General features: G+C 51.2%; 4 protein-coding genes across 5 annotated transcripts; all 4 read right to left on the minus strand.

Annotated features, from left to right (window-relative positions):
- Positions 1–6007: 6007 nt before the first annotated feature.
- On the minus strand, positions 6008–7816 carry MT1A (metallothionein-1A). The gene is made up of 3 exons (NM_001040492.2): positions 7716–7816; positions 6953–7018; positions 6008–6243 (listed from the first exon to the last, which is right to left on the minus strand). The coding sequence occupies exons 1-3, from the start codon at positions 7741–7743 to the stop codon at positions 6152–6154; spliced, it is 186 nt and encodes a 61-aa protein (NP_001035582.1). The 5' UTR covers positions 7744–7816; the 3' UTR covers positions 6008–6151.
- Positions 7817–11640: 3824 nt separating this feature from the next.
- On the minus strand, positions 11641–14491 carry LOC768319 (metallothionein 1E). 2 transcript variants are annotated; one of them, XM_024978619.2, is made up of 3 exons: positions 14269–14491; positions 12813–12878; positions 11641–11873 (listed from the first exon to the last, which is right to left on the minus strand). In XM_024978619.2, the coding sequence occupies exons 1-3, from the start codon at positions 14417–14419 to the stop codon at positions 11782–11784; spliced, it is 309 nt and encodes a 102-aa protein (XP_024834387.1). In that variant the 5' UTR covers positions 14420–14491; the 3' UTR covers positions 11641–11781.
- Positions 14492–16731: 2240 nt separating this feature from the next.
- Positions 16732–18079, minus strand: LOC613358 (metallothionein 1E). The gene is made up of 3 exons (NM_001114857.2): positions 17982–18079; positions 17320–17385; positions 16732–16955 (listed from the first exon to the last, which is right to left on the minus strand). Exons 1-3 carry the CDS (start codon positions 18007–18009, stop codon positions 16864–16866), a joined length of 186 nt encoding a protein of 61 aa, NP_001108329.1. The 5' UTR covers positions 18010–18079; the 3' UTR covers positions 16732–16863.
- A 6574-nt stretch (positions 18080–24653) lies between these two features.
- Positions 24654–25620, minus strand: MT2A (metallothionein 2A). Its single transcript, NM_001075140.1, is given in 3 exon segments — positions 24654–24901; positions 25157–25222; positions 25515–25620. Coding segments are annotated over 3 exon segments (186 nt in total). The 5' UTR covers positions 25543–25620; the 3' UTR covers positions 24654–24809.
- Positions 25621–25855: the final 235 nt, after the last annotated feature.

Here is a 25855-nt window from a genome sequence, read left to right on the forward strand (position 1 = left end):
TTTTAGAAATCCTTTTATTGACCAAAGTTTGAAATTGAGGTGTAAAAAAAAATAGATTTTTTTCCCCCATGGTGTTTTAGAAGCCAGCCCTGTGTAGATGTCAAGCAAGAGGTGTGTTGGATTTCATCCCCTCCAAGTAGTTTTCCAGGCTCTCACCAAAACTGAGTTTGCAGGGATTCCCAGTAAAGGAAAATGAGGAATTGAAAACTTTCTCTGCAAACCATACTCTTAACACCAATAGAGTGAATCCTGCCATTGTCTGATGGCCTAATCATCTGGACGATGCTTTCATTTTGAGCCGAGAAGCTGAAGATATGAGAGGTGACCACAATGAATAGGGGTGTGAGGGGGCTACTATCTGGTCCAGAACCCAGGTCTCTGGGCTTCCACTCCAGTTCATCACCCCAGTCCTCATGGTCATGAAGTTTCTGTGTCCAAGACAAACCAAGGGAAACAGGGCCAGAATAAAGTCAACAACTTTTATTTCCACTCAGGAATTTCATAGAAACAGGAATGTGGCGTCGAGTCAGGTTGTATGAAAAAGAATAAACTGCAGATTTGCCCTGGTTGCTCTGTGGACACGTGGGGCAGGGTCTCCCCTACGTCAGGCACAGCAGCTGCACTTGTCCGAGGCCCCTTTGCAGACATAGCCCTGGCACACTTGGCACAGCCCACGGGTCTGCAGGAGCAGCAGCCTGAGGAGGCAAAGGCAAGGTAACGTCAGAGCACACGTTACGCACACGTTACCCAGCAACACCCTTCCCACCAGCAGGCCTGACGCAAGCAGCCCTGACGCCCAGACCCTGAGTTTCATGGAGTCCGCTGTCCTGACATCATTGCTGTCGGTTACCAGGTTAAGCTTTCCTGCCCCATGTTTGCCCAGGACAGGGCACAGGGCCTCAGAGAGACAGTGACCAGGGCCTCTGGGGACAAGAGAAAGCCAGCTCCCAGAGCCATCACTTAAGAAAGAATGTCCTCCAGGTCAAGGTGGAGGCCGTGACCTTCACAGAGCACCTCCCAGTGGGAATAGGGATGGTCTGAGCTGCTTACAGGAAAGGGCAGAACCAGATCAGAGAAGCCACACATGGTCACTAGCTCATGTCCCTAAGGTGCTTCAGTCCATGAGAGGACTCAGAAACCTGAATCAGGAGGAAGGAGAACTAGATCTAGTGATGAGTCTGAGTCTGTTTGGTTGGGACCGTCCGGGCCTCCATTTCCCAGTTCCCTAGTGAGAGCTTGATGTTCAGTCATGTCTGAGGTGATTCCAGGTGATTCAGAATCAGTTCCCGGTGAGGCGGGTGCCAGGAAGTGCGGTCAGTGTCCTGCTCCTGCCTCCTGAACTCTGGGTCCCTCCTAGGACTCAGCTCAGCCCCGAAGTTTTCAGAGGAGGCCCTGCACTCTTTTCTTGCAGGAGGGTCATCTGCAGGCCTTGCAGGAGCAGGAGCCAGTGCAGCTGCAGGAGGCACCAGACAGGGAAAGGCCAGCAGTGAGCAGGGGGGAGGAGGAGCCACCACAGCCATCAGCAGGGCCCTCCCCCACCACCTGGGTCAGGACCAGCTCTGGGAGAGCTCCTCTCCACTCAGGCAGATAGAGAAGCCCCAGCTCCCCTATTCAGGTCCCAGGAAAGAAGATCCCCTTCCCAGGGAAAATCCCAGGCACCAGACCCAACCCAGGTTGACCGGGGCTTGGGGCCAAGTCTATGTCCTAAACCCCAAGAGGCACCATGTCCCCTCCGGCCATCAAAGCCTGGTAGCTCCAAGCCTTTCACGTAGAACTGGGTCCTGGTCTTGCTGTCCCCTGAACCCCTGGGTGAGGGGAAGAAGGACAGTGTGGTGCCTTGGTGCTCTCAGATTTAGAATAGAGGCCAAGGGCGCCTGAAATACTCTCAGGAACCTGGCTGGGAAGACATTCCTAGACCAGTAAGTGACAGGGGTCCCCCTGTGATCAAACTCCACACACTCCCTTCTGCAACCTTAGGGACCCTCCGTCCAGTTACTGGGAAGCAGGCATCAGTAGGGCTCAAATTCAGGGGTCCCTCACCAGTGGGGCAGGAGCACTTGGGGTCCATCAAGAGGAAAGGCGAGGTCCAAGGTCCAAAGCAGTGGTGAAGCAGACCCACTGGTCCTGTGGGAGGCCTTGGAGCCCAGAGCCAGTCCCGCGTTCGGAGGGGAGGGGCCGCCGCAGAGGCCCCGCCCCCTGCGCCCGCCCCGCCCGCAGCGCCCGGGCCGAGCGCGAGGCTCCACTTGGGTGCCGGCTGAGCCCAGGGCCCCTGTGCCCAGCGGTAAGCGCTGTCCCAGCCTCCCCGGCCGCCCGTCCCCGTGTTCGCCACGTGAGCAGCCACCTGTTCCCGGGCGTCTAGGAACAGGGCTCCTGTATCCTCACGGCTTCCCCACCACAGACCCCGCGCCGCCGGCCTCCTGGTCGCCCTTGCCTGGAGCCAGTGAACCACCCCCCGCCTCCTGCTCGCTGGTGTCCCGCTTGGCTGAGGCCGGGGAGTGGTGCCCCAGACCCAAGGTGAAGGTGACCCTCGCCACCATTTCCCCTTCCGCGAGGTCCCCAGGCATGGCCTGCCTCGGTCCCCACCACGGTCTTTTCGCTGCAGTTTTCCTGTAACGTCTCCTGTAACAGCCCCGCGACCCACATTTCCTTAGGCCTCTGGTCCTCACTTCCATTTTCCTTTCCTGAAGAGACAATGGCGCGTTTCTCCAGGCGCCCCTTTGCCTCAGTTTTCCAGCGGCTTCCCTCAACTGTAATGGGGCCTCTGCACTCCAGGATGGAGGTTCCCTAATCATAGGATGTCCCCTGCACCCCTGCCCCATCTCGGAGATAGGCAGACCTGGCATTCAGTAGGAAAGACCAGTGGGTATTACCCTGTTAGTATTGCTGACAATTTCCTGGTAATTACACACCTTGGTGTGCCAAGCCTTGTTAATTACTTTTGCTCTTTGAATTCTCACAGTAACCCCAAAGGGAAATACTAGTTACGAATGCCTTTCTCAAAGGCTAAACCGCACACACTACAAGGAGGCTCCTCAGGCAGGCTCACAGTGCTGGGGAGTTATTCCCTTCTGGTTTTTTTGTCACTTCCCAATTGAAAGAGAAAGTCAGTGAGAAAGCCTCCCTTTGAGCCAGAACTGTGTTCAGCACTTCTCACTGTGTAAGGCTCAATCCTGGGAGTGATACATGAGAAAGGAAAGGAATGTACATATGATATTCTGGCTATGGCCTTACTCTCCTTTCCAGTAGTGGTCGTTTTTCATATAATGAAATTTTCATATAACTATTTTTCATATGATACACCCAAGAAAATATGAATCATTGAAAAGAAAATGGTAAGGAATTCCTGAGGCAGGTGACAGCAGAAAGGGCAGGATCCTTCAGTATCTGTTAGGAGGACCCACACTGTCTTGTTCATGGCCTTCTATCTCCAGGGTCAATGCCTCTTTTCCTGAATGGAGGGCAACACTCTCAGAGGAACTAGTCACATGCTCACAGGGTTGATGAGGACGACACAGAACCCAGAGCTAAGCCTCTTGTCCTTGCTTGATTCTCTGGAAGAAGGAAAATGGTTCTTATGCTAATAATCATAATAAATAACTAGGTGATATTATAGGTACTCACTAAGTGCCAAACCTACTTTGACAGTCTGCCCATGTATTACATTCTTTCATCCTGAGAGCCAGACACTATTATTTTGCGCTTTAAAGCAGAGGAGACTGAGGCCCAGAGCGGTTACATGACACTAAGTGACACAGGTTGGACTGACACTCTTGCAGGCTGACCGCAGCCTCCTCTCCTCACCCCGCACCAGGCGCCATGCCCTCCCTGGATAGGTGAGGACATGAACACCTGGGGGGAAGCACTGAGGTGGCTGTCAGAACCCTCTGCATGCTCGGTGAGCTCTCTGGCTTCATCCTCCCATCTCTCCAGCCAGGAGCACAACTGGACTGTCTCTGAGCACCGGTGCAGCTCTGAATAAGGAGAGGCAGGGTCAGCATCCGGTGGCATCATCATCAACACAGCATGGCAAGGCCAGGAGGTGAGACAGTAGTTTAGGTTCAATCTTCTGACTGTGGACTGTGTGACTTTAGGCAAGTTCTTTTACCTCTTTGTAACTAGCAGTCACTCCAGACCTTGCAGGTCCCCTGAGTTTGCTCAAATGGTGGGACAGTGACTTATTCTGTGGGGCTTACTGAAGGACATGCACAGGCCCTAGGGGCACTGGATAAGCAAGGTTCCTATCCATCTGTGGCCTCATCCTGAGCATGGTTGCAAACCAATGAGCCTTTCCCCAGGTGCCTATTGGGAGCTGGATTAATGTCAGTGTGGATATAAATATCATAATGGACACCATTCACGAAGCCTGTGCTTGGAACCAAGCCACTGTCTCATTTATACCCCCACATTGAAATAGCATCTTTTAAATTAATTATTAATTTCTATTTGGCTGTGCTGGGTCTTCTTGCTGTGCTCAGGCTCTCTCTAGTTGCAGTTCGTGGACTTCTCGTTGCAGTGGCTCCTCGTTGGGGACCACAGGCTCTAGCGCGCAGGCTCATCAGTTGTGCCACACAACTGGTCAGGAGGCTTAGATGCTCCGTGGCATGTGGGATCTTCCCGGATCAATGATCCAACCTGTGTCTTCTGGATTGGCAGATGGATTCTTTACCCCTGAACCACCAGGGGAGTCCTTTAATCTTTTTTATAGGAAGGAGGAAATGTAATCCCAGAGTATCAATAACTTGCCTCTGTCAGGAAGTGGCAAAGTGACTGTTAGCAAGGATGCCTGACACCCCCCCCACCCCCCCCCCCCCCGCCCCATACCCATGCACTCAGCACGGGCTGGCTCTTCACACTGGACACATGTAGGCAATCTACATCCTGAGTTCTGAATCACAAAACTCCCCTTTCTCTTGAACATCAAATAGTAATTCCCTCCAACGACCGCCAGGGGGTGGGACACCTGGAATGGATTACCATTCACTCAGCACATGGGAGCCTGGCAGGCTAGTCCATTGGATGGCAGAGTCGGACAGGACTGAAGCGACTTAGCTCCCTGAAAAACACCACAAGGCCCTTCAAACTGCAGAATAGCCATCACATGCCAAGGAAGACATAGAAGTCCTCTATCTGGGACCGAATATCAGGTACACTGGCTTTTGCTGGGAAAAAGATGGGAAATTCCCTCTAAATTTAAATTACTTTGTGGGTTTCCAGTAGCAAAGGGCTAAATTTCAAGGAAGGGTGGACTTCAGCCTGACTTAGGGAGGAATTTTCAAAGATTCAGAGCCAGGTCAGCACAGGGAGCTCTCAGGAAAAACAGGTGTCTTGTCACTTTAACTGGCCAAGCCAAGACTGATGTTCCCTCTGGGGATGCCAAGCCCAGCATCTCAGGTGTGTTTGCTCACACAGTGGGGCATTTGTAAAGTGTTTCTAGGGCTCATGAACGTCTTCAATGAACATATAAAAATCACACACTTTTAAAAGTTATCATCTTCATATATTAATGTTGCTTATTATGTGTTGAATCCTAAAGTAGGTTTTACATACTGTAGATTTTAACAATTTTTTAGTAATTCATTTTTTATTTTTCAAAATAAAAGTGTGGTAGAAAATAAAAACAGGTCATTTTAGTGTTTTAGAAGGAAGCTAAAACATGGAAATCAAACAAGAGGAGTGTTAAATAGCGTCCCCTATGAGTACTTTTGAAGATTCACATCACCGAGGACTGAGGTTGTCACAAATCCCCACAGAATTTAATAAAAATGGAAGTTTCTGAGCCATCAATACCTGCCTGATATTGTTGTGTCATGTGGACAACATTTTCGTTTTGAACTGAGAAACCGAAGCTCTGAGAGGTAGCCTGACCTGCTAAGACCCTCAGTGTGTTAGGGGCTAATATTTGGTCCAGAGCCCAGATCTCTGCACTTCTGGTCCATTCCCCACCCCCACCCCCAGTCCTCGTAGGCATGAAGTCTCTTTGTCCAAGACAAACAAAGGAAGACAGAGCCAGAATATAGTCAACAACTTTACTAGAAATCACATGTCTCATAGAGGAAGGTAATGTAGCACCAGGTCAGATTGTATGAAAAAATAATATATATAAATTTGTCATGGTTGCTCTATTGACAACTAGGGCAGGTTCTCCCCGACATCAGGCGCAGCAGCTGCACTTGTCCGAGGCCCCTTTGCAGACACAGCCCTGGGCACACTTGGCACAGCCCACAGGGCAGCAGGAGCAGCAGCCTGGAGAAGAAAGGAGAGAGTGAAAGTCAGAGATAATATTACACGAAAACACCTTTCCCAACAGCAGACCTGCCACAGGCTCTTCCTCCAGGCCTAGAGGACTCTGACTTCAGGATAGAGAGCTGCCTTAAGAAATTTGCTTTGTGACAAAAGGAAAAGGCTGCCGGCCCCATGTGAGTACAGAATAGTCAGAGGGCCTTGGAAAGACAGTGACAGGGCCTCGGGACCAAGGGAAGGCCACCCCCAGAAGCATCGAATGAAGTGAGAGAGTCTTTAGGGCCAGAGAGGAGGCAGACTAGTTACAGAGCTGGTCCCGGGAAGACCAGGTGTGCCCTGAGCTGCATCTGCAGCAAAGGACATGGTTCAGAGAAGCTACACATGGTCACCAAGTTCAGTACGAAGTACTCAGGACTCTGGAGGGTTCACAAAGTGGCATCAGAGAAAGGAGACCTGGATTCTAGTCCCATCCATTGTTGACACTATTATGTGACTTCTGTGGGCTCAGTTTACCAGTTTACCTTTCGAGAATGAGAGGTTGGGACTGAACAATCTTTATGGCTTGTATGGGTCTCAATCTATTTCAGTGCTGGGGGTGGGGGGCGGGCACAGGACATGTAGGGAAGTGCGGTCAGTGTCCTGCTCCTGCCTGCTGAGCTCTGGGTCCCTCCTCAGCCCAGACCCCAAGTTCCAGAGGAGGGCCCACACTCACTCTTCTTGCAGGAGGGACATCTGCAGGCCTTGCAGGTGCAGGAGCCAGCACAGCTGCAGGAGCCGCCTGCCAGGAAGGAAAAGGCCAGCGGTGAGCAGAAGGGAGGAGGAGCCATTGCAGCCCTCAGCAGAGCCCCTCCCCATCTTCCTGGGTCAGGACCAGCGCTGGAGCTCCCAGTCCACTCAGGCAGATAGAGAAGCGCCAGCTCCTCACTTCTGGTCCCAGGAAAGTAGGTCCCCTCCTGATTTACTCCCCAGGGAAGGCCCAGGCTCTAGACCCAGCCCAGGGTGACTGGGGGTGAGGGCCAGGTCTATGTCCTGGAGCCCAAGAGGCACCATGTCCCCACCTTCCATCAAGGCCCGGCAGCTCCAAGGCCTCCCCACAGCACTGGGTCCCGATCGAGCTGTCCCATGACCAGGTGGGTGAGGACAAGGATGAGCTGGAACCTCACAGTACATTCAGTTCAATAAGAAGCAAGGATTTCCCCGGTGGTTAAGACTCCCCGCTGCCATTGCAGGGAGGCACGGGTTCCATCCCTGGTCGCGGAACTAAAATCCAGCACACCGTGCAAGAGGACAAACTAAAAACAAAGGCGGGGTGGCGGGGGCAAAGGGAGATAAACGCTCTCATAATCCAGACTAGGAAAAACCAGTGGTCCAATGACAGGAGTCCCCTTGAGCATCCTCCCTTCTCTAGCTGCCGGGACCTTCTGTCCTGCGCCTGGAAGCGCGCGTCCTAGGGCTCAGCGCCAGGGAACCCTTACCAGTGGGGCAGGAGCAGTTCGGGTCCATTTGGAGGAAAAGCGAGGTCCGAGGTCCAGAACAAGTGGCAAAGCAGATCCACTGGTCGGATGGGAGGCGTGCTGGAGCCCAGGAGCCGAGCGCTATTATACCCACAGGAAGCGGGCCGGGCGCAGAGGGTCTGCCCCCGCCTGCACCCGCGCTGCCCGCTGCGCCCGGGCCGGGCGGTGAGCACCACGCGCGGCCGAGCGCAAGATTCCGGGAATGCGGCTGGGCTCCGTGTGCACCGAAACGCCTCCCTCCCCCTACTTGCCCCCAACACGGAGGAACTTTGTCCCGAGCGACAAGTAGCGCTCCAGGCTTCCTGCCCGTCCCTTCCCAGCTTTCCACGATGTGGACAGACATCGGTGTTTACGGGAACCCAGCCCCTGAGCCCTCGCAGTCTTCCCTGCCCCCGCAACTCCTGTCTTTGCTTTCACCCTTTCCCAGAGCCCATGCGCAACCCGAGCCTCGTGCTCACATCCCAGGCTCGGCTGGAGCCCCTGTGTTGTGTGCAGAGATCCGTGATGGATGTGAGCTTCACCACCAATCCCCCGAACCCCGCTTCCCTAATATGTCTTCCCACAGCCCCCACCGTGGACTTTGAACACAGTTTCTCTAAAGTTTCTCCTGTAACAGCCCAGCAGGGAACTCAGCCTGCTGTCGCCCAGCCTTCCTTACATTCTCCACGACTGAATACATGAATGGGCCAGGGAATCCACTGCCTAGCCAGTCCACCCGGCTCCAGGATGGAGGTTCCCTAGTTATACGATGCCCTCTAGGGAAAGCATCCTTGTAAGTGATAAGCAGACCTGGCATTCAATAACGAAGTAAAACAGTGGGCATTTCCCTTTGAATAGTCCTGACAGTTACATACCAGGGAGTCTGTGCCAAGCCTTGTTTCATCAGTTTTCCTCTTTGAATTCTAACAGCTCAAGGGAAACACTACTTGGGAGGCTGTTTCCCCAAGGCAAAAAGTACATCCAGTACAAGGACGCTACTAACCCAAGGTCACAGTGCTGGGATGTGGTGCCCCAAATGCTATTCCTGTCTCTTCTTAAGGAGTCAGCGATGAAGCTTCCCTGAGGCCCAGAGGCATGTGTTCAGCACTTCTCTACTGCCTTAGCTCAAGCATGGGTGCCGAAGTGGCAGGAAAGGAATGCATATATGACTTAGTGGTACCATCAATGTCTAGAGGTAAATTGAGCTTCATATTCATAGCCTTAAAGAGTTTGCTTTTCATGTAAATAAATTTATATGTATATACAACATTGAGTAAAATCTTGGTTCAGGTGACAGCAGTAATGGCAGAATCCTTCAGTATTTTGTTAGGAGAACTCGGATTGTCTTGCTGACGGCTTAATATCCCTAGTGCCAGCCCCTTTTTGTTGGGAGAGGGGCATAACCCTCTTAGGGGAACTAGTCATCTGCTCCCATGTTTGATGAGAACAAGAGAGAACACTCAGCTAGCACACCAGCTCCAGCTTATTGGTCTGGGTATAGAGAAATATATCCTATGCTTCGACTGATAATAATAATAGCTAATATTACTATATTACTGACTGTGTGCCAGGTTTCATTCCAATTTCTTTGCAAATATTCAATTCTTTAATCCTAAGAGCAAGATACTATTCTTTTGCCTTTTAAAGCAGATGAGACTGAAGCACAAAGAGGTTGTGTCATGTGGCTGTGACACAGATGGGACTGGCACTCATGCAGGCTGATTGCAGCCCCCTTGCCCTCACCCCCTACTGGGCACCATGACATCTCACAACGGGTGAGGACAGGGAACACCTGGCATGGAAGGAGCAGTGGGAAAGCACTGAGCTGGCAGTCAGAACCTTCTGCATAGCTCTGTGACCTCTCTGGCTCTCAGTCTCCCATCTCTCCAGCCAGGACCATAACTGGACCATCTCTGGGGACCCTTGCAGCTCTGAATAGGGAGAGGCAGGATTCAGCCTCCAGGGGCATCTCCAGCAGTGTGTGGCCAGGAGGTGAGACAGCTGTAGCACAGGTTCAGTCTTCTGACTTCTGACTGTGTGTCCTGGGCAGGTTGCTTAACCTCTCTGGAAGATGGCACAACGACCCCAGCCCCTGCACATTTATTCTGGCACTGGTTCCTGTGCAGATCAAATGACATGAAGGGTGGGAAAGTCTTCCGAGTCTGTCCTGACACTGTGTAGCATCTTATCCTTTCAGTGTCATTGGAGGGCATCCCCACTCCCCTGGCACTCAGTCAGCAAGGTTCCAACCCATTCTCAGCCTCAGTCCTGGGGCATCCTCCCAAATCCATGAGTCATTTTCTAGGAGTTTGTTGGGGCCTCAATGGATTATCCACATATCCACAAAATTTCGTGGATAAAGTGATTATAATGGCCACTTCTTAAAGCCATATCTAGGAATCACCACTATCCCATTTATGCCCCTGCCATTGAGATGTAATCTCCCTTAAACACATGTGAAAATGGAGGCTCAGGCAGTATCAAATACATGCCCAAGTCAGATAGTGGCTAGGTAGTTGTGAACCAGGATGCCTGACACCAAAACCCAACCCCTCTTCACAAAGGAAATCTGTGGGCAAGTGTGGTTCTGACTTCTAGGCCAAGTGACTTGTTTTATGGGTTTTCTTTTTCTTTTTTTTGATTATGCAACAAATAGCAATACCCTGGAGTAGGAAGGGGAAACCTACTCCAGTATTCTTGCCTGGAAAATTCCATGGACCAAAGAGCCTGGGGAGGAACAATTCATGGGATGGCAAAGAGTCAGACACAACTGAGCCACCTGAGCACACACGCACGCACACAGCTTACATTAAGTGTCCTTTTACTATTAAAAGATTCCTGCGTTAAAAAAAATAATAATAATGGCAATACCCTCTGCAAAGGGCCAGGGGCAGTGAGCTTTGATATAAATAACAAGTCACTGGGCTCCTCACTCCAGCCTTATGAACACCACCTCGCCCTCCAAACTGGGCAGTAGCCATCACCCTGCAGACATGAAGTCCTTCACCTCGACCCAGTTCTCAGGTACACGCCCTCTTCCTGGGAAACAGCTGGGTGGTGACTCCTTCCACTTTCACAATCACTTTGCTGCTTTCGTGTAGCCAAGGGCTGGATTTTAAGAGAGGGACAGATTTCAGCCTGCCCTAGGGAAGACTTCCCAAAGATTCTAAGCCAACTCACCACAGGAAGCTGGCAGCGGTGGTGGCTGTCCTGTCGGTGACCCTGGGCAAGCCAAGGCTGATGTTCCCTGCGGGTATGGGGGGCAAGAGCTACTTCAGGTGTGCGTGGTCCACACAGTGGGGCACTGGTGAAGTGTTCCCAGGAGGGCTTATCCACGGCTTCGATGAACATATGTGTAGCGTTTAAAACTTAAATTTTCTTATTGGTTCTTCATCGATTGATGAAATTCTGTGTATTGAATCTAAAAGTGGGTTGTTTTTTTTTTCACTGTGACCTCTAAAATTTTTTTAGTACATTTACCAAAGTTTAAATCTGTGAGCATTAGAAAATAAAAACTGGTCCTTCAGCAGTGTTTTAGAAGCAAGCCCTATGTAGAAGTAAAATAATTAGGGTTCGGATTTCACCCGGTCTGAGTACTTTCGAAACCTACAAACCTAATAACTCTGAGGCCTGAACTTTGGTAGGGGAAGCCCAGAGAGTGAAAATGAGAAATTGAGGAGTTTCCCCATCATCGACACTTAAAACAATGAGGACAGTGAGGACCTGTATGTGCCCAATGCCTTCATGTCACTTGGAGGATGTGTCCCCTTTTACCTGAGAAGCCAAAGCTCAGAGAGGTAACCTGACCTGTTTAGGGTCCTCAGTGTCTTAGGGGCAACTGGTTAGGTCCAGAACCCAAGTCTCTGCATTTCCACTCAAGACACACAAACAAAAACAGAAGCCAGAATACAGTCAATAATATTTATTACAATTCACATATTTCATAGAAAAAGGAATGTCGTATCGCATCAAGGTAGTAAGAGACAATTGTCAAATGCAAGTTTGTTGTGGTTGCGCTGCGGACACCTGGGGAAGGCTCTCCCCGACATCAGGCATGGCAGCGGCACTTGTCCGAGGCCCCTTTGCAGATGCAGCCCTGGGCACACTTGGCACAGCCCACAGGGCAGCAAGAGCAGCAGCCTGGGGGGAGTGAGAGTGAGAGACAGCATTACGTGAAACCACCCTTCCCAACAGCAGGCCTGGCACAAGCTGACCCCAGGCCCTGAGGACCCTGACCTTAGGAAAGTATGCTCTGTCCTAAGAAATTCGTTTCTGACACTCTGAAAATTGCTCTGAGTTCAGGACAGGGCAGAAAGCCTAGAGACTGTGGTGGGGCCTTTAGGGGCAGTGAAAGGGCAGCTGCCACTCCTCAAAGGGCTTCCCAGATGGCACTAGTCGTAAAGAATCCTCCTGCCAATGCAGGAGACATAAGAGATGTGGGTTCGATCCCTGGGTTTGGAAGATCCCCTGGAGGAGAGCATGGCAACCAACTCCAGTATCCTTGACTGGAGAATCCCATGGACAGAGGAGCCTGGAAGGCTATAGCCCATTAGTGTCACAAAGAGACATGACTGAAGCGAACATACAGTGAAGTAAGCATGCACACACCCCTCAGAAACATACAGTGAAATAAGGAAAGTGGTCAAGTTCAGAGAGGGGCAAACTGCTGCCACAGCTGTTCACCAGGGGTCAGGGAAGGACTGGGCTGCCTGTACAGCAAAGGGCTGCACCCCCAGGGCGAGACCCCGCACCTGGTCACCAAGTTCAAGAACCTAAAGTGCTCAGGACACTGGAGGGTTCACAAGGTGACGTCAGAAACAAGAGACCTGGGTTCTAGGTCTAGTTTCCATCCTTGACCCCATTCGCTGACCTCTCTCAAACTTATTTAGCCATTCTAGAATGAGAAGTTGGAACAGAATCATCTCTCTAGCTCTTTCAGCTCAGATTCTGTTTCAGTGCTGGTACAGCGGGTGGGGAGTGATGTAGGGAATTCTGGTCAGTCCTGCTCCCTGCTGAGCTCTGGGTCCCTCCTTGGACTCAGCCCAGACCCCGGGTTCCCAGAGGAGGCCCCACACTCACTCTTCTTGCAGGAGGGGCATCTGCAGGCCTTGCAGGTGCAGGAGCCAGCGCAGCTGCAGGAGCCGCCTGCCAGGAAGGAAAAGGCAAGTGGTGAGCAGGAAGCAGGAGGAGCCACGCAGCCATCAGCAGGGCCCTCCCGCTCCTCCTGGGTCAGGACCAGCCCTGGGAGAGCTCCCCTCCACTCAGGCAGATGGAGAAGCCCCAGCTCCTCTCTTCTGGTCCCAGGAAAGTAGATCCCCTTCCCAGGGAAGGCCCCAGGCTCCAGACCCAGCCCAGGTTGACTGGGGCTGGGGGCCAGGTCTATGTCCTGAACCCCAAGAGGCACCATGTCCCCTCCTGCCATCAAGGCCCGGCAGCTCCAAGGTCTCCTCCCAGCACTGGGTCCCAGTCTAGTTGTCCCCTGACCCCCTGGCTGAGGACAACAAGGATAGTCTGGAGCCTCAGTACTCTCCATTCAAAATTAGAGTCTGGGAATTCCCTGTGAGTCCAGTGCTTAGGATTCCCGTGCTCTCACTGCCCAGGGCCCCGTGTTCAATCCCTGGTGGAGGAACTAAGATCCCACAAGCCGCTTGACTGGGTGGGCGGCAGGAAGAAAAAAAAATGCTCTCTCCATCCTGGCTAGGAAGAAAGCACTTCTGGGTGAACCCTGGGTGTCCACTTTAGCTCAGATTCAAAATCCTTCTTCGTCTAACCCCACGGAACCTCTGACTAGTGCCTGGGAGGGGGCGCTCTAGGCCCAGAGCCAGAGGTCGCTTGCTAGTGGGGCAGGAGCAATTGGGGTCCATTTGGAGCCGAGCTGAGACCAGGGGGCAAAAGCACGCGGCAAAGAAGAGACACCCGATCTGGTGAGAGGCGTGTCGAGTCGAGGAGCTCGCTCGCTGGGTTTGTAACCGGAGGAGATGGCCCGGGCGCAGAGGGCCCGCCCCGCCTGCACCCTCCCCGAGGCTCCGCGCCCGCGCCGCCCACAGCTTCCGGGCCGGGCGGTGAGCCCCACGCGAGCCGAGCGCAAGAGTCTCCCGGTGCCCTTGGGGTCGCTGTGCACACGGAGGGCCGCCTTTGGCCCTGGCCCGCGGGGAGGGACAGTTTGCCGGGAGGGACGCGGTGTCCTAGCCTCCCTACCCGCCCCCTCCCAATGTTCCCGAGGGCGGCAGGCACCCTGCTCTCGGCTTTTTCCCGGAACCCAGCCTCTGTGTTTTCGCCGTCTTCCCCACCCCCGACCCCCGCTCTGTTCTCTTCGTGTTCGCCACTTCCCGGAGCCAGTGTGCGACCCTAGTCTCGTGCTCACGTCCCAGGCACAGCTGGGTGTGTCGTGTGCAGAGCCCCGTGGTGGATGTGACTTTCACCACCAAGCCCCCGACTCTCTCTTGCCCCACCGTTCCCTGTCCTGGTCCCCGCGAAGGGCCCTAGGCAGCGTTTCTCTTAACATTTCTCTCTAACAGCCCCAGGATCAACTCACTCAGGCCTCTGCCTCCCATCCTTCCTTTTGTTCTCCACGACTGAATGGATGGATGGGCACGTTTTTCCGGGTGCTCTTGCCCTAAACTTTTCAGGGGTTTTCCTGAACCTAGCCAGTCCACCCCATTCCAGGATGGAGGTTCCAGAAGCATGATGACCCCCAAGGAAGGGAAGATCACAGCTGTGACCTCTTGGACTTCAGTTTCCCATCTCTTCTGCTATTAGCACAACTAGCCTGTCTCTAAGGAGCCTGCCAGCTCTGAATAACGAGAGGCAGGGCTCAGAGTAATATGACCTCATAATTATTCACCTTTGGCGAGTAGGTGAGACAGCTATAGATTCAGACCTCTTGACTGCGATCTGTGTGCCCTTGGGCAGGTCGCTTAAACTCTGGGCAATTGGCACATCACTCCATTGCCTGCAAGTTCACTCTGTAATGGGTTCAATGTAGATCAGGTGATATGAAGGGTGGGCATTGAATTTGTGGTTGTCCAAATGGTGTGGCAGCATCATACCTGAGGGGGGCTGTCGCAGGGCATCCACACTCCTGGCAATGGATTAGTACATTTCCAATCAAACTTTAACCTCCCATCTTTCCCCAAGAGCTTGTTAGGATTCAACAAGATTCTGTCCCAATAAAGTCACTGTGAACTGAAGGATTGTAATAGACATTGTTTATTAAGACCTAGTGAGGAGCTACAGAAAAGGCAATGGCAACCCACTCCAGTACTCTTGCCTGGAAAATCCCATGGACGGAGGAGCCTGGTAGGCTGCAGTCCACGGGGTCGCTAGGAATCGAACACGACTGAGCAACTTCACTTTCACTTTTCACTTTCATGCATTGGAGAAGGAAATGGCAACCCACTCCAGTGTTCTTGCCTGGAGAATCCCAGGGACGGGGGAGCCTGGTGGGCTGCCGTCCACGGGGTTGCACAGAGTCAGACATGACTGAAGCAGCTGCAGCAGTGAGGAACTAGGCCACTCTCACTTAATATCACGTAGAGATATAACCTCCTTTTTATAGGAAATGGAGACTTAGAGGATTTGAGAGACTCATTCAGGATATGGGGCTTCCCTGGTGGCTCAGACGTTAAAGTGTCTGTCTGCAATGCAGGAGACCCAGGTTCAATCCCTGGGTCAGGAAGATCCCCTGGAGAAGGAAATGGCAACCCACTCCAGTACTCTTGCCTGAAAATCCCATGGACAGAGGAGCCTGGTTAGGCCACAGTCCATGGGGTCCCAAAGAGTCGGATATGACTGAGCGATGTCACTTTCATTCAGGATATGTGGCAGGAAGTGCCACTGCTTAAATGAACCAGCACACTGGGTCTAGAAATCCCCTCTTTACACAGGATACCTGTAGGTAAGTGTGGTTCTGACACTTGGACCATGTGACTTGTCTTTCTCTTTATCAGATAGCAAATCACTCCAAATGTTGTCGGGGGGGACTAGCCATGACCATCGTTTACAAGTCACTCAGCACCTCTCTCCTTCCAAATACACACAGCTAGTTTAGTAACTGCAGAATGTGACACTGTGCAGAATGTGCACAGGCAGACATGAAGTCCTTCATCAGGAACCAGTTTCCAGGTATACTCCCTCTTGCTGGGAAATGGCTGGGCATTACCTCCTAATTCCTAGCCACTTTGCTGGTTTCAAGTAGCCAAGGGCTGGATTTTGAAAGCAGAGTTCAGCCTGACCTAAAGGAACTTCCAAAGACTTAGAGCCAATTCAACGCAGGGAGCTCTCAAGGGTAGCAGGTGTCCTGTCGCTGGCAGTGGGATGGATGGTCCCTGTGGGGATGTGGGGAGGGGCTGCTCCAGCTATGGCTGGGGCCCACAGTGGGGCACCAGTGTTTTCAGTGTTCAGCACACACCTTTGATGAACAAGTGTGTAGTTTGTTTCTTTTTCAAACTGAACCATAGTTGATTTACAATATTGTGTTAGTATTGGGTGAACAAACATGTGGTTTTTACTTTTTAAATTTTTCTTGTGTTACTGTTCCCCATGTATTTATTCAAATTTGTTGAATCAATAACTGGACTTTGTATTTTGTATCCTTGTAAATTTTTATTAGTAATTCACTTAATTTTATTTTGCCAACATTTAGGTTTGTGAAGATAGAAAATAGAAACCACAGCCAGAAAATTCACACTAGTCTTTCAGTGCAGGGAGTTTGAGAGTCCCAGGTAGGGATTTAGGTAACTAGGGGTGTGAGTCCAACTTCTTTAGAATCTATCAAGCCTAAAATCTGTGAGGAACTGAAGTTATTCAGGGCAATCAGAGGATGGAAGATGAAGCCACCAACCCTTGACATGAGAACGGAGGGACCCTGAATCTGCTCAGCACACTTAGTTTATTGGGGCCTAACGCTTTGTTCTAGTTGCCATGTCTCTACAGTTCTCATCCAGTCTCCTACAAAAGCCCTTATTCCGAATGCACAGAAAAGAAAACTGAATCAGAATAGTGTCAACAATCTTTATTACCATTCACATATTTCCTAAGAAAGGGAATGTAGTGATCAAGTCAGAGTTGTACAAAAATGCAGGTTGGCCCACGTTCCTCCATTGATACCTGGGGCAGGCTCTCCCGGACATCAGGCACAGCAGCTGCACTTGTCCGAGGCCCCTTTGCAGATGCAGCCCTGGGCACACTTGGCACAGCCCACAGGGCAGCAGGAGCAGCAGCCTGGGGAGAGATGGGGGAAAGCAGGTGTCAGCAATGCATTTCCCAGGCACCTCCCTGCCCAACAGCAACCCCGCGGCAAAACCCTCAGACCCAGAGGACCCTGAGTGCAGAAAAACATGCCCTAAGACAGCTTGGAGGACCTTTGGCATGAGTTCTACTAGGAAATGGCTGCCTGGCTCCATCTAAGCCCAGGACAGGGCAGAAAGTTAGAAGCCGCAGTGACACGTGGGTGCCCAGCGGCAAAAGAGGGCCAGCCCCCCAGAACCATACACTCAGAACCCACTCTGGGTTCCCTCCCTCCCGCTAGCTACAGCACTCCCCACCCACCCCCTCCCTGGGTTCCCAGAGGAGGCCGCGCACTCACTCTTCTTGCAGGAGGGACATCTGCAGGCCTTGCAGGTGCAGGAGCCAGGGCAGCTGCAGGAGCCGCCTGCCAGGAAGGGAAAAGCCAGCGGTGAGCAGGGGAGAGGATGAGCCACTGCAGACATCAGCAGGGCCCTCCCCCTCCTCCTGGGTCAGCACCAGCCCTGGGAGCTCCAGTCCAGCACAGAACAGACAGAAGGCTCATTCCCCAGCCCCCTGCCACCCCGCTTCTCTGCCCTTCGGTGCAAAGGGTACTGTCTTGTATTTACCCCCAAGGAGGAGCCCAGGCTCCAGTGCCCATTCAGGAAGCCTGGGTCTGATGGTCCGGACCTTCTGTCTGAACCCAGAAGAGGCAATATCTCCTCCCCACCCAGCTTTGGCAATACGGAGGCCTGGACAGAGCCCTGGAGCCGACCCAGAGGCCCCGTGACACCTGAATGATGTGGGACCGGGCAGCCTTGAGCCTCAGACCTCTTGCCTCTGAAACGGAAGACTAAGAGGAAGGGAACGCTCTAATGGAAGATGAAGTCGCTAGTTTGGGGAGAAGGTACATGCTGGGTTAACTACAGAAGCTCACCCAAAATACTCCCTCTTCTAAACCCAGGGACACCTCTTGATATTGGGGAGGGGACATCCGAAGTCCCAGAGCCAGGGATCCCTTACCAGTGGAGCAGGAGCAGTTGGGGTCCATTCGGAGACGAAGTGTGGTCGTCCAAAGCAAGTGGCAAAGTAGAGGTCCTTGAGCCGGTTGGGGACGTGTTGGAATCCAGAAACGCGCGGTTCAGTTTATACACAGAGGAGGCGGCCCGGGCGCAGAGGCCCCGCCCCGGCCTTGCACTCCTCCCGCCCCGCTCGGTGGGTCCACGCGGTCCACTCCGCCCCGCTGGGCTGAGCGCACCTCGGTGGGACCACGCGGTCCACTCCGCCCCGCTGGGCTGAGCGCACCTGGCGGCGCCCGCCGAGCGCAGGTTCAGTGAGCAAGACTTCGGTCCGTGCGCAGTGCTCCGACCGCCCCCTTTGTCACGAGAACTCGCGGAGGGAACGTGTGCCGGGTTGCTCTCGGTGTCCCAGCTTCTCTACCCGCCCCTTCCCAATTTTCCCAAGGTAGGACGCCACCTTTATTTCAGGATCTTCCAAGAACCCAATCATCCGTCTTCGCCGCCCCAACCCCTCTCGCCGCCCGTTCCTTTGTACTCAAGTTCTCAAGTTCGTCCTTTCCGGAGCCCGTGTGCAACCCCAGCCTGTGCTCACGTCCCTGCTGAAAGGAGGCGGTGGAAAAACCCGAATATTTCCTCCCCCAGTGCTCAGAAGGCCTTTGGCCCTGTTTTTCTGTCTCAATTCAAGGCGGACACTGCGCCCGGGGAGCCTCTTTTGGGTATAAACGGAAATGGCCTCTGCTTCCATCCTTCCTGCACTCTCTAGTTTGAAGGGATATATGGGCACGTTTGTCTGGGTCCTTTGCGTATCTATACAGCCTAGCCAGCCCACCTCAATCCAGAAAAGATGTTCAGAAAGTGGGATGCGTCCAGAGGAGGGATTTTTTTAGGTGATATTCAGACCTAGCCTGAATTTGTAATTACATTTTGTAATTGTTTCCCTTTCAATATTACTATTTGACAGCATTTTGTATGTGTCACACCTGGTTAATTTTTTTTTTTTTTTTATCTTTCATCCCTCACAATGAATCTAAAGAGGAACACTATTATTTATGAGCCCATTTGGCTGATGGGAAGAAAGTCACAAGGATGTTAAGTAACTTGCCCACAGAGCTAGGAATTAGAGCCACTGGATCTGAGTCCAGTCAGCTTCCCAAGGGAAGGAGAGCGTCAAGGATCAAGTTTTCCTTTGATGTGCCTTCAATATCAGTGTACCACTTGAGATCTTTTAAAGAGAGATAGGCCTCAACCTTATCAACTCTCCAGGCTTGTGTCATGATTTTGTCTTCAGGGACCTAGACTGTCTTTTCCTTCTCTAAGACACCACACTGGTCCAGTACATTGATGGTATGCTGATTGGAGCTAGTTGAAAAACATAGCAAATACTCTAGGCTAATGGGTAAGACTGCAATGGCGCTAAGAAAGCCTATGAAACAGAGGAGATCCCTTAGGGCATCTCTTAGTACTACCCTGCCCTGAGATTAAAGTCAGTGGGAAGCTACTGTAACAACCCAATCAAGACTGGACTGATAAAGGCCGAGACCCTTCAAAAATGAAGGTTTAGCGTCACCAGATCAAGAACCATGACCAAATGAGGTACAAGCAGGGGGCAAAGTGAACACAGAGTAGGTAGGAGAAGAAGGTATTTATAAATGTCAGCTGTGACCACATGACTGGTTCCAGAAACAGAAATGACAACTGTAACTGTTGAGTGCTGCTTCATTATTTTCTTACAAATATGTAATATATATAAATATGTAAATAATGTAATATATTTGTTGTTGTTAGGTCACTAAGCTGTGTCCACGACCCCATGAACTGTAGCCCACCAGGCTCCTCTGGCCATGGGAATTTCCCAGGCAAGAATACTGGAGTGGGTTGCCATTTCCTTCTGCAGGGGATCTTTCCTATCCAGGGATCAAACCTGCATCTCCTGCATTGGTAGGCCGATTCTCTAACCCTGAGCCACCAGGGAAGCACATGTAATATATATATATATATAGGTAAATATATATGTATATGGCAAATATCTTTGTTTTCTTCCCTCTTTTGTTCCCTTCTCATATAACATAGAATGTATTGACTGCACATTGTAGTATTATGTGTTGTTAATATCACAGTATTTAAGTTACATGATAGCAAGTTCAAAAGTGACCATCACACAAGGACTTTACATCCTCCTTTGAGGACAGTTTTATACATTTTCAGTTGTAGGTAAGGTAGTTGTGTTAGACAGAAGTATGACCTTGTTATTGCCTTTGTTGGGAGATTAAGTATAGTTTAATAAGTTGTATATTGTCACCCTGCTTATTTAATTTATACGCAGAGTACATCATGAGAAACGCTGAGCTGGAAGAAGCACAAGCTGGAATCAAGATTGCCAGGAGAAATATCAGTAACTTTAGATATGCAGATGACACCACCCTTATGGCAGAAAGTGAAGAGGAACTAAAAAGCCTCTTGATGAGAGTGAAAAAGTTGGCTTAAAGCTCAACATTTAGAAAACTAAGATCATGGCATCTGGTCCCATCACTTCATGGGAAATAGATGGGGAAACAGTGGAAACAGTGTCAGATTTTTTTTTTTCTGGGCTCCAAAATCACTGCAGATGGTGACTGCAGCCATGAAATTAAAAGATGCTTACTCCCTGGAAGGAAAGTTATGACCAACCTAGATAGTATATTGCAAAGCAGAGATATTACTCTGCCAACAAAGGTCCATCTAGTCAAGGCTGTGGTTTTTCCAGTAGTCATGTATGGATGTTAGAGTTGAACTGTGAAGAAGGCTGAGCGCCAAAGAATTGATGCTTTTGAACTGTGGTGTTGGAGAAGACTCTTGAGAGTCCCTTGGACTGCAAGGAGATCCAACCAGTCCATCCTAAAGGAGATCAGTCCTGGGTGTTCATTGGAAGGACTGATGCTGAAGCTGAAACTCCAAAACTTTGGCCACCTCATGCGAAGAGCTGACTCATTGGGAAAGACCCTGATGCTGGGAGGGATTGGGGGCAGGAGGAGAAGGGGATGACAGAGGATGAGATGGCTGGATGGCATCACCGACTCGATGGACATGAGTTTGAGTGAACTCCAGGAGTTGGTGATGGACAGGGAGGCCTGGCGTGCTGCGATTCATGGGGTGGCAGAGTCAGACATGACTGAGCGACTGAACTGAACTGAACTGAAGAAGTTGTATGGGTGACTAGTGATGGTCTATAATGGTTAATTTTACGTGCCAACATGTCTAGGCTATCATACCCAGTCCTTGACCACACACGCTAGCCTGATGTTGCTGTGAAGGTGTTTTTTTTTTTTTTGACATGATTAACATTTAAATCAGTATACAGAAAAGCAGATTACTCTTCATAATGTGGAAGGCCTCATCCAATCAGTGGAGGCCTTAGAGAAAAAATGAGGTCTTTTGAATTGGAAAGAATTGGGCCTCCAGATGGCCTTTAAACTCAGGATTGCAACCAACATCAACTCCTACTGGAATTTCCAGGCTGCTGGCTGGCCCTGCAAATTTCGTGCCAGTTTCCACAGTTACATAAGCCAATTTCTTAAATCTGATGCTGTGTCTCTCTCTTTCTGTCTATCTACAACCTACTGGTTCTGTTTCTCTGGAGATGCTGATACAAATATATTTTAAAACATATAAATCACTTAAATGTTAAATAAAATGCTGGTGCAAGTGTGGTAGCAGAAATCGCAGGCAATTGTCTGTATGCACCATAAGGGCACAGACTGTTGTGCTCGGGGTTATAAACCCCCAGTGCTGATCACAATTTTGTGAGAATCATTGACTCTTTTTGGACCACAGGTCACATGCTCAAGTGGTTGATGAAGACCACAGGACATACATCTAGGCACACCAGCACTGCTTCTGTGTCTGGAGGGTACTTGAATAGCCGCGATGTTATGAATAATAATGATGATAATAAATAGCTGACATTATAGACCACTCACCAGACATTATAGACCACTCAGCACATGCCAAGTACCATACTAAGTTTTTCACATGTATTAGTTCTTTAATCTCCTGACCCATATGCTTTTGTTTAAAAAATATTTATTTATCTGGCTGTGCCAGGTCATAGCAGTCGCATGTAGGATTCAGTTCCCTCACCAGGAATTGAACCTGGGCCCCCTGCATTGAGAGTGCAGTCTTAGCCACTGGACCACCAGGGCAGTCCCTGAGCCATGTGCTTTTATTTTGCCCCTCCAACAGTGGAGGAGACTGAGCCACAGAGAGGTTATGTCCTATGACGAAGGTCGGATTGGTACTCTCGCAGGCTGACTGCAGCATGCTGCCCCCACCCAGGCTCCTTCACCCCAACTTCACACGACCAACAAGGATGCTGAAAGCTGGCACGGGGGCGGCAGTGGGAGCGCACTGAGCAGGCAGCTCTGTGACCTCTCTGGAATTCAGTTCCCCACGTGTCAAGTCAGGAGCACATTCAGACCTTTTCAAAAGGTCCTTCTCCCTCTGAATAGTGAGAGGCAGGGTTTAGCATTCAGTGACATCATAATTTACCAGCTGTGGCCAGGGGGTGAGATCAGCTTAGTATAGGTTCAGGCCTCTGACCTCTGAGCTGTGTGTCCTTGGGCAGGTTACTTAACCTCTCTGAAATTGGCATATTCACTCCAGCCTGCACATTTACGCTCTCACTGGTTCCTGTGCTGATCAGATGACATGGTTGGGAATGTGTCCAAACGCTGTGGCAGCATCTTGTCCTGGGGGTGCTCGCTAGAGGTCATCCATACTCCCTTTGGCACCAGATCAGCAAATTTCCGATCCCATCCTTAACCTCCAGCCCAGAGTATTACTTCTAAACCAATGAGTCTTTCCCCAAGAGCTTGTTGGGAGCTGAAAGGATTCTCTCTCCATGAATGTCAGTGTGGATATAGTGATCAGAAAGGCCATTGTTTGTTTATTAAGCCAGGACACTATCATTTAATCCCCACATAGAGATATAATCTCCTTTCCACAAATGGGAAAATGGGGGCTTCCCTGGTGGCTCAGTGGTAAAGAATCCCGCCTACCAGTGCAGGAGCCACAGGTTTGATCCCTGACCCAGGAAGATTCCACAGGCCACGGAGCAGCTAAGCCCATGTGCCACAACTACCAAGCCTGTGCTCTGCAACAAGAGAACCCGCTGCACTGAGAAGACCACGCAGCACCACTAGAGAGCAGCCCCAGCTCGCCACCACTAGAGAAGAACCCACGCAGCAACAAAGAGCACAGCCAAAAAGAAAGAAATATATATATATATATATTTTTTTTTTTTTCAATGGGAGAATGGAGACTCAGATGTTGGGTAACTTGCCCAGGGCTTACCATTCATGCCAAAATAGGCTGTGAACTGCAACACCCATGCCCTCAGCACAGGCTGACTCCTGGGATCCCCTCTTTACCTAGGGCACCTGTGAACGAGTATGGTCTTGACTTCCGGGCCACATGACTTGCCTTTCCCTTTTATTTGACATCAAATAGCAATTCTGTCCGCAAGCAGCCAGGGGGGCTAACCGTTGGCATTAATTACAAGTCACTGGGCACCTCAGTCGTGCCTAACAAATACCGCCACACCCTCCAAACTGCCATCACCTAGCTCTGGCAGACATGAAATACTCTCATCTGGATCCAGTTCTCAGGCATCCGCCCTCTTCATGGGAAATGGCTGGGTAATTCCCTCCGAATCCCTGGTTACTTTGCTGTTTTCAGGTAGCCAAGGGCTGGATTTTGGAGGGACCAGTTTCAGCCTGAGCAACGGAACAGCTTCCAAAGACTGAGCGCCAAGTCCCAGCAGGGAGATCTCAGGGCAGTGGGTCTATTGTGAGTGGCACTGGGCAAGTCAAGTGTCTGTTCCCTGTGTGGATGCCAGGAGTGGGAAGGCAGTGCTGTGCAAGGTGGGGTCCACACCCTGGGGCTATTTTATGAATTGTTTCCCGTTGCTCTTGGACACTTGATGAATGCATGCGCAGCATTCCTTTTTTTTTTTTTTGACTGCACATGATCTTAGTTGCAGCATGCAAGATCTTTAGTTATGGCATGTGGGATCTAGGTACACCACCAGGGATGAAACCCAAGCCCCCTGCATTGGGATTGCAAAGTCTTAGCCACTGGACCAGGGAGTCCCCCTGTGCAGTAATTTAAAATCTGATTTTGCTTTTTCTTCATATAGTGATTGAAATGATGTGTGTTGAATCTAAAAATATGGGCTTTGTGTTGTTCCTTTATGGCATTTTTATAGTAATCGTTATTATTATTTTTACCAATGTTTAGATCTGTGATGGATGGGAAGTAAAATATGTCCCTTCACCACAGGGATTTATTTTAGAAGCCCCATTTATATTCAAGCAGGTTTTAGTCACTTTCAAGCCTAAAACCCAAGAGGAACAGAAACTGAACAGGGAAACCATACAGAATGAAAATTCTAGATTGAGCAGCTTCCGTGCCACCAACCCTTGACTTGAAAACAGAGGGGACCCCACATGTGCCCAGTGCCCTTGTAGCATCTGCCGTGAGGCACTTCCATTTTACAGAAGATGAAGCTGGTGCGGAAATGTGGCTCAAACAAGGCACTAGGTTGCCAGGGGTTAACAGTTCCATCCAGAAACCAAGTCTCTGTACTTCTAGCCCCATCCCTCACCAAAGCCCTGGTCAAGTCAAAGAAAACAATCAGAATAAAGCCAACCAGTTTTATTATCATTCTTGTATTTTATAGGACAAAAAAAAAAAAAAAAACAGGGATGTAACAAACGGGTCAGGTTGTATTAAAAAAAAAATATGCAGGTTTGTACACGTTGTTCTATTTACACCGGGGAGCAGGCTCTCCCCGCCTTCAGGCACAGCAGCTGCACTTGTCCGAAGCCCCTTTGCAGACGCAGCCCTGGGCACACTTGGCACAGCCCACGGGGCAGCAGGAGCAGCAGCCTGGGGAAGGGAAGGGGGCGGAGGCACTGATGAGCGCCTGGGACAGCGGGTTAAGGTTTCCCGCCCTCTCCGGTGGAGGCTCCGCCTTCCCTGGGGAAGGGGCACCCACTGCCCTATTTAAATTCCCCTCCAGTGGTGTAGGGGCTTCCCTGGTGGCTCAGACGGTAAAGAATCCTCCTGCAAGGGCGGGGGGTGTGGTGCTGGGCGCGGGGAGTGGGGCGCGTGAGGGGTAGACATAGAGAAAATCCCACTTACTCTTCTTGCAGGAGGCGCACTTGCAATCTTTGCATTTGCAGGAGCCGGCACACGTGCAGGATTCACCTGCCAGGAGAAAGATGCAAGAACGACCCCTGAGAACCGAACGCGGGCATGCGGGCTAGCAGCCCGAGTTGGAGTCCCCGTTCCACAACCAATTCGTGGGAACCTGGGCGAGCCACGAACTCGAATCGCCTTATCAGTCAAACGGGGTCTCCTAGTTGAACTCAGAGGAGAGAAGGGTACACGGAAACCCTTTCGAAATGGGCAAACAGTGCTCTGAAAGTGAGTGATGAGAAGTCGGAGACTCTCCTCTAGCTCTGCGATGGACACCCAGCCCCAAACCAGAGGTCCTTACCCGCGGTGCAGGAGCAGTTGGGATCCATGGCGAGCTGAACTGGAGGCTGGGGTCCGGAGACTGCTGAGCAAAGGATGGCGAGGGTGTCGAAGGGGCGTGCTGGAGCGGAGCGGGCGGTGGGCTGCCTTTATAGCGGAAAGGAGCTGGGACGAGTGCAAAAACCCTCCGGGGCCGGGAGCTGCCTGAACCCGCCCCGCGCTGAGTCACTGGCGGGCCGCGCGGCTCACCGAGCTGTGCACACGGGCCGCCAGGCATCGGTTCCCAGAAGCCGCCCTACGTGCGCCAGGGCGATGGAGGGGCGGACCGGGCGCAGAGCGGGGAACACCGCGTGCAGGGCGGCC

Source organism: Bos taurus, chromosome 18 (assembly GCF_002263795.3).
Source record: "Bos taurus isolate L1 Dominette 01449 registration number 42190680 breed Hereford chromosome 18, ARS-UCD2.0, whole genome shotgun sequence".
Taxonomy (NCBI): Eukaryota; Metazoa; Chordata; class Mammalia; order Artiodactyla; family Bovidae; genus Bos; species Bos taurus.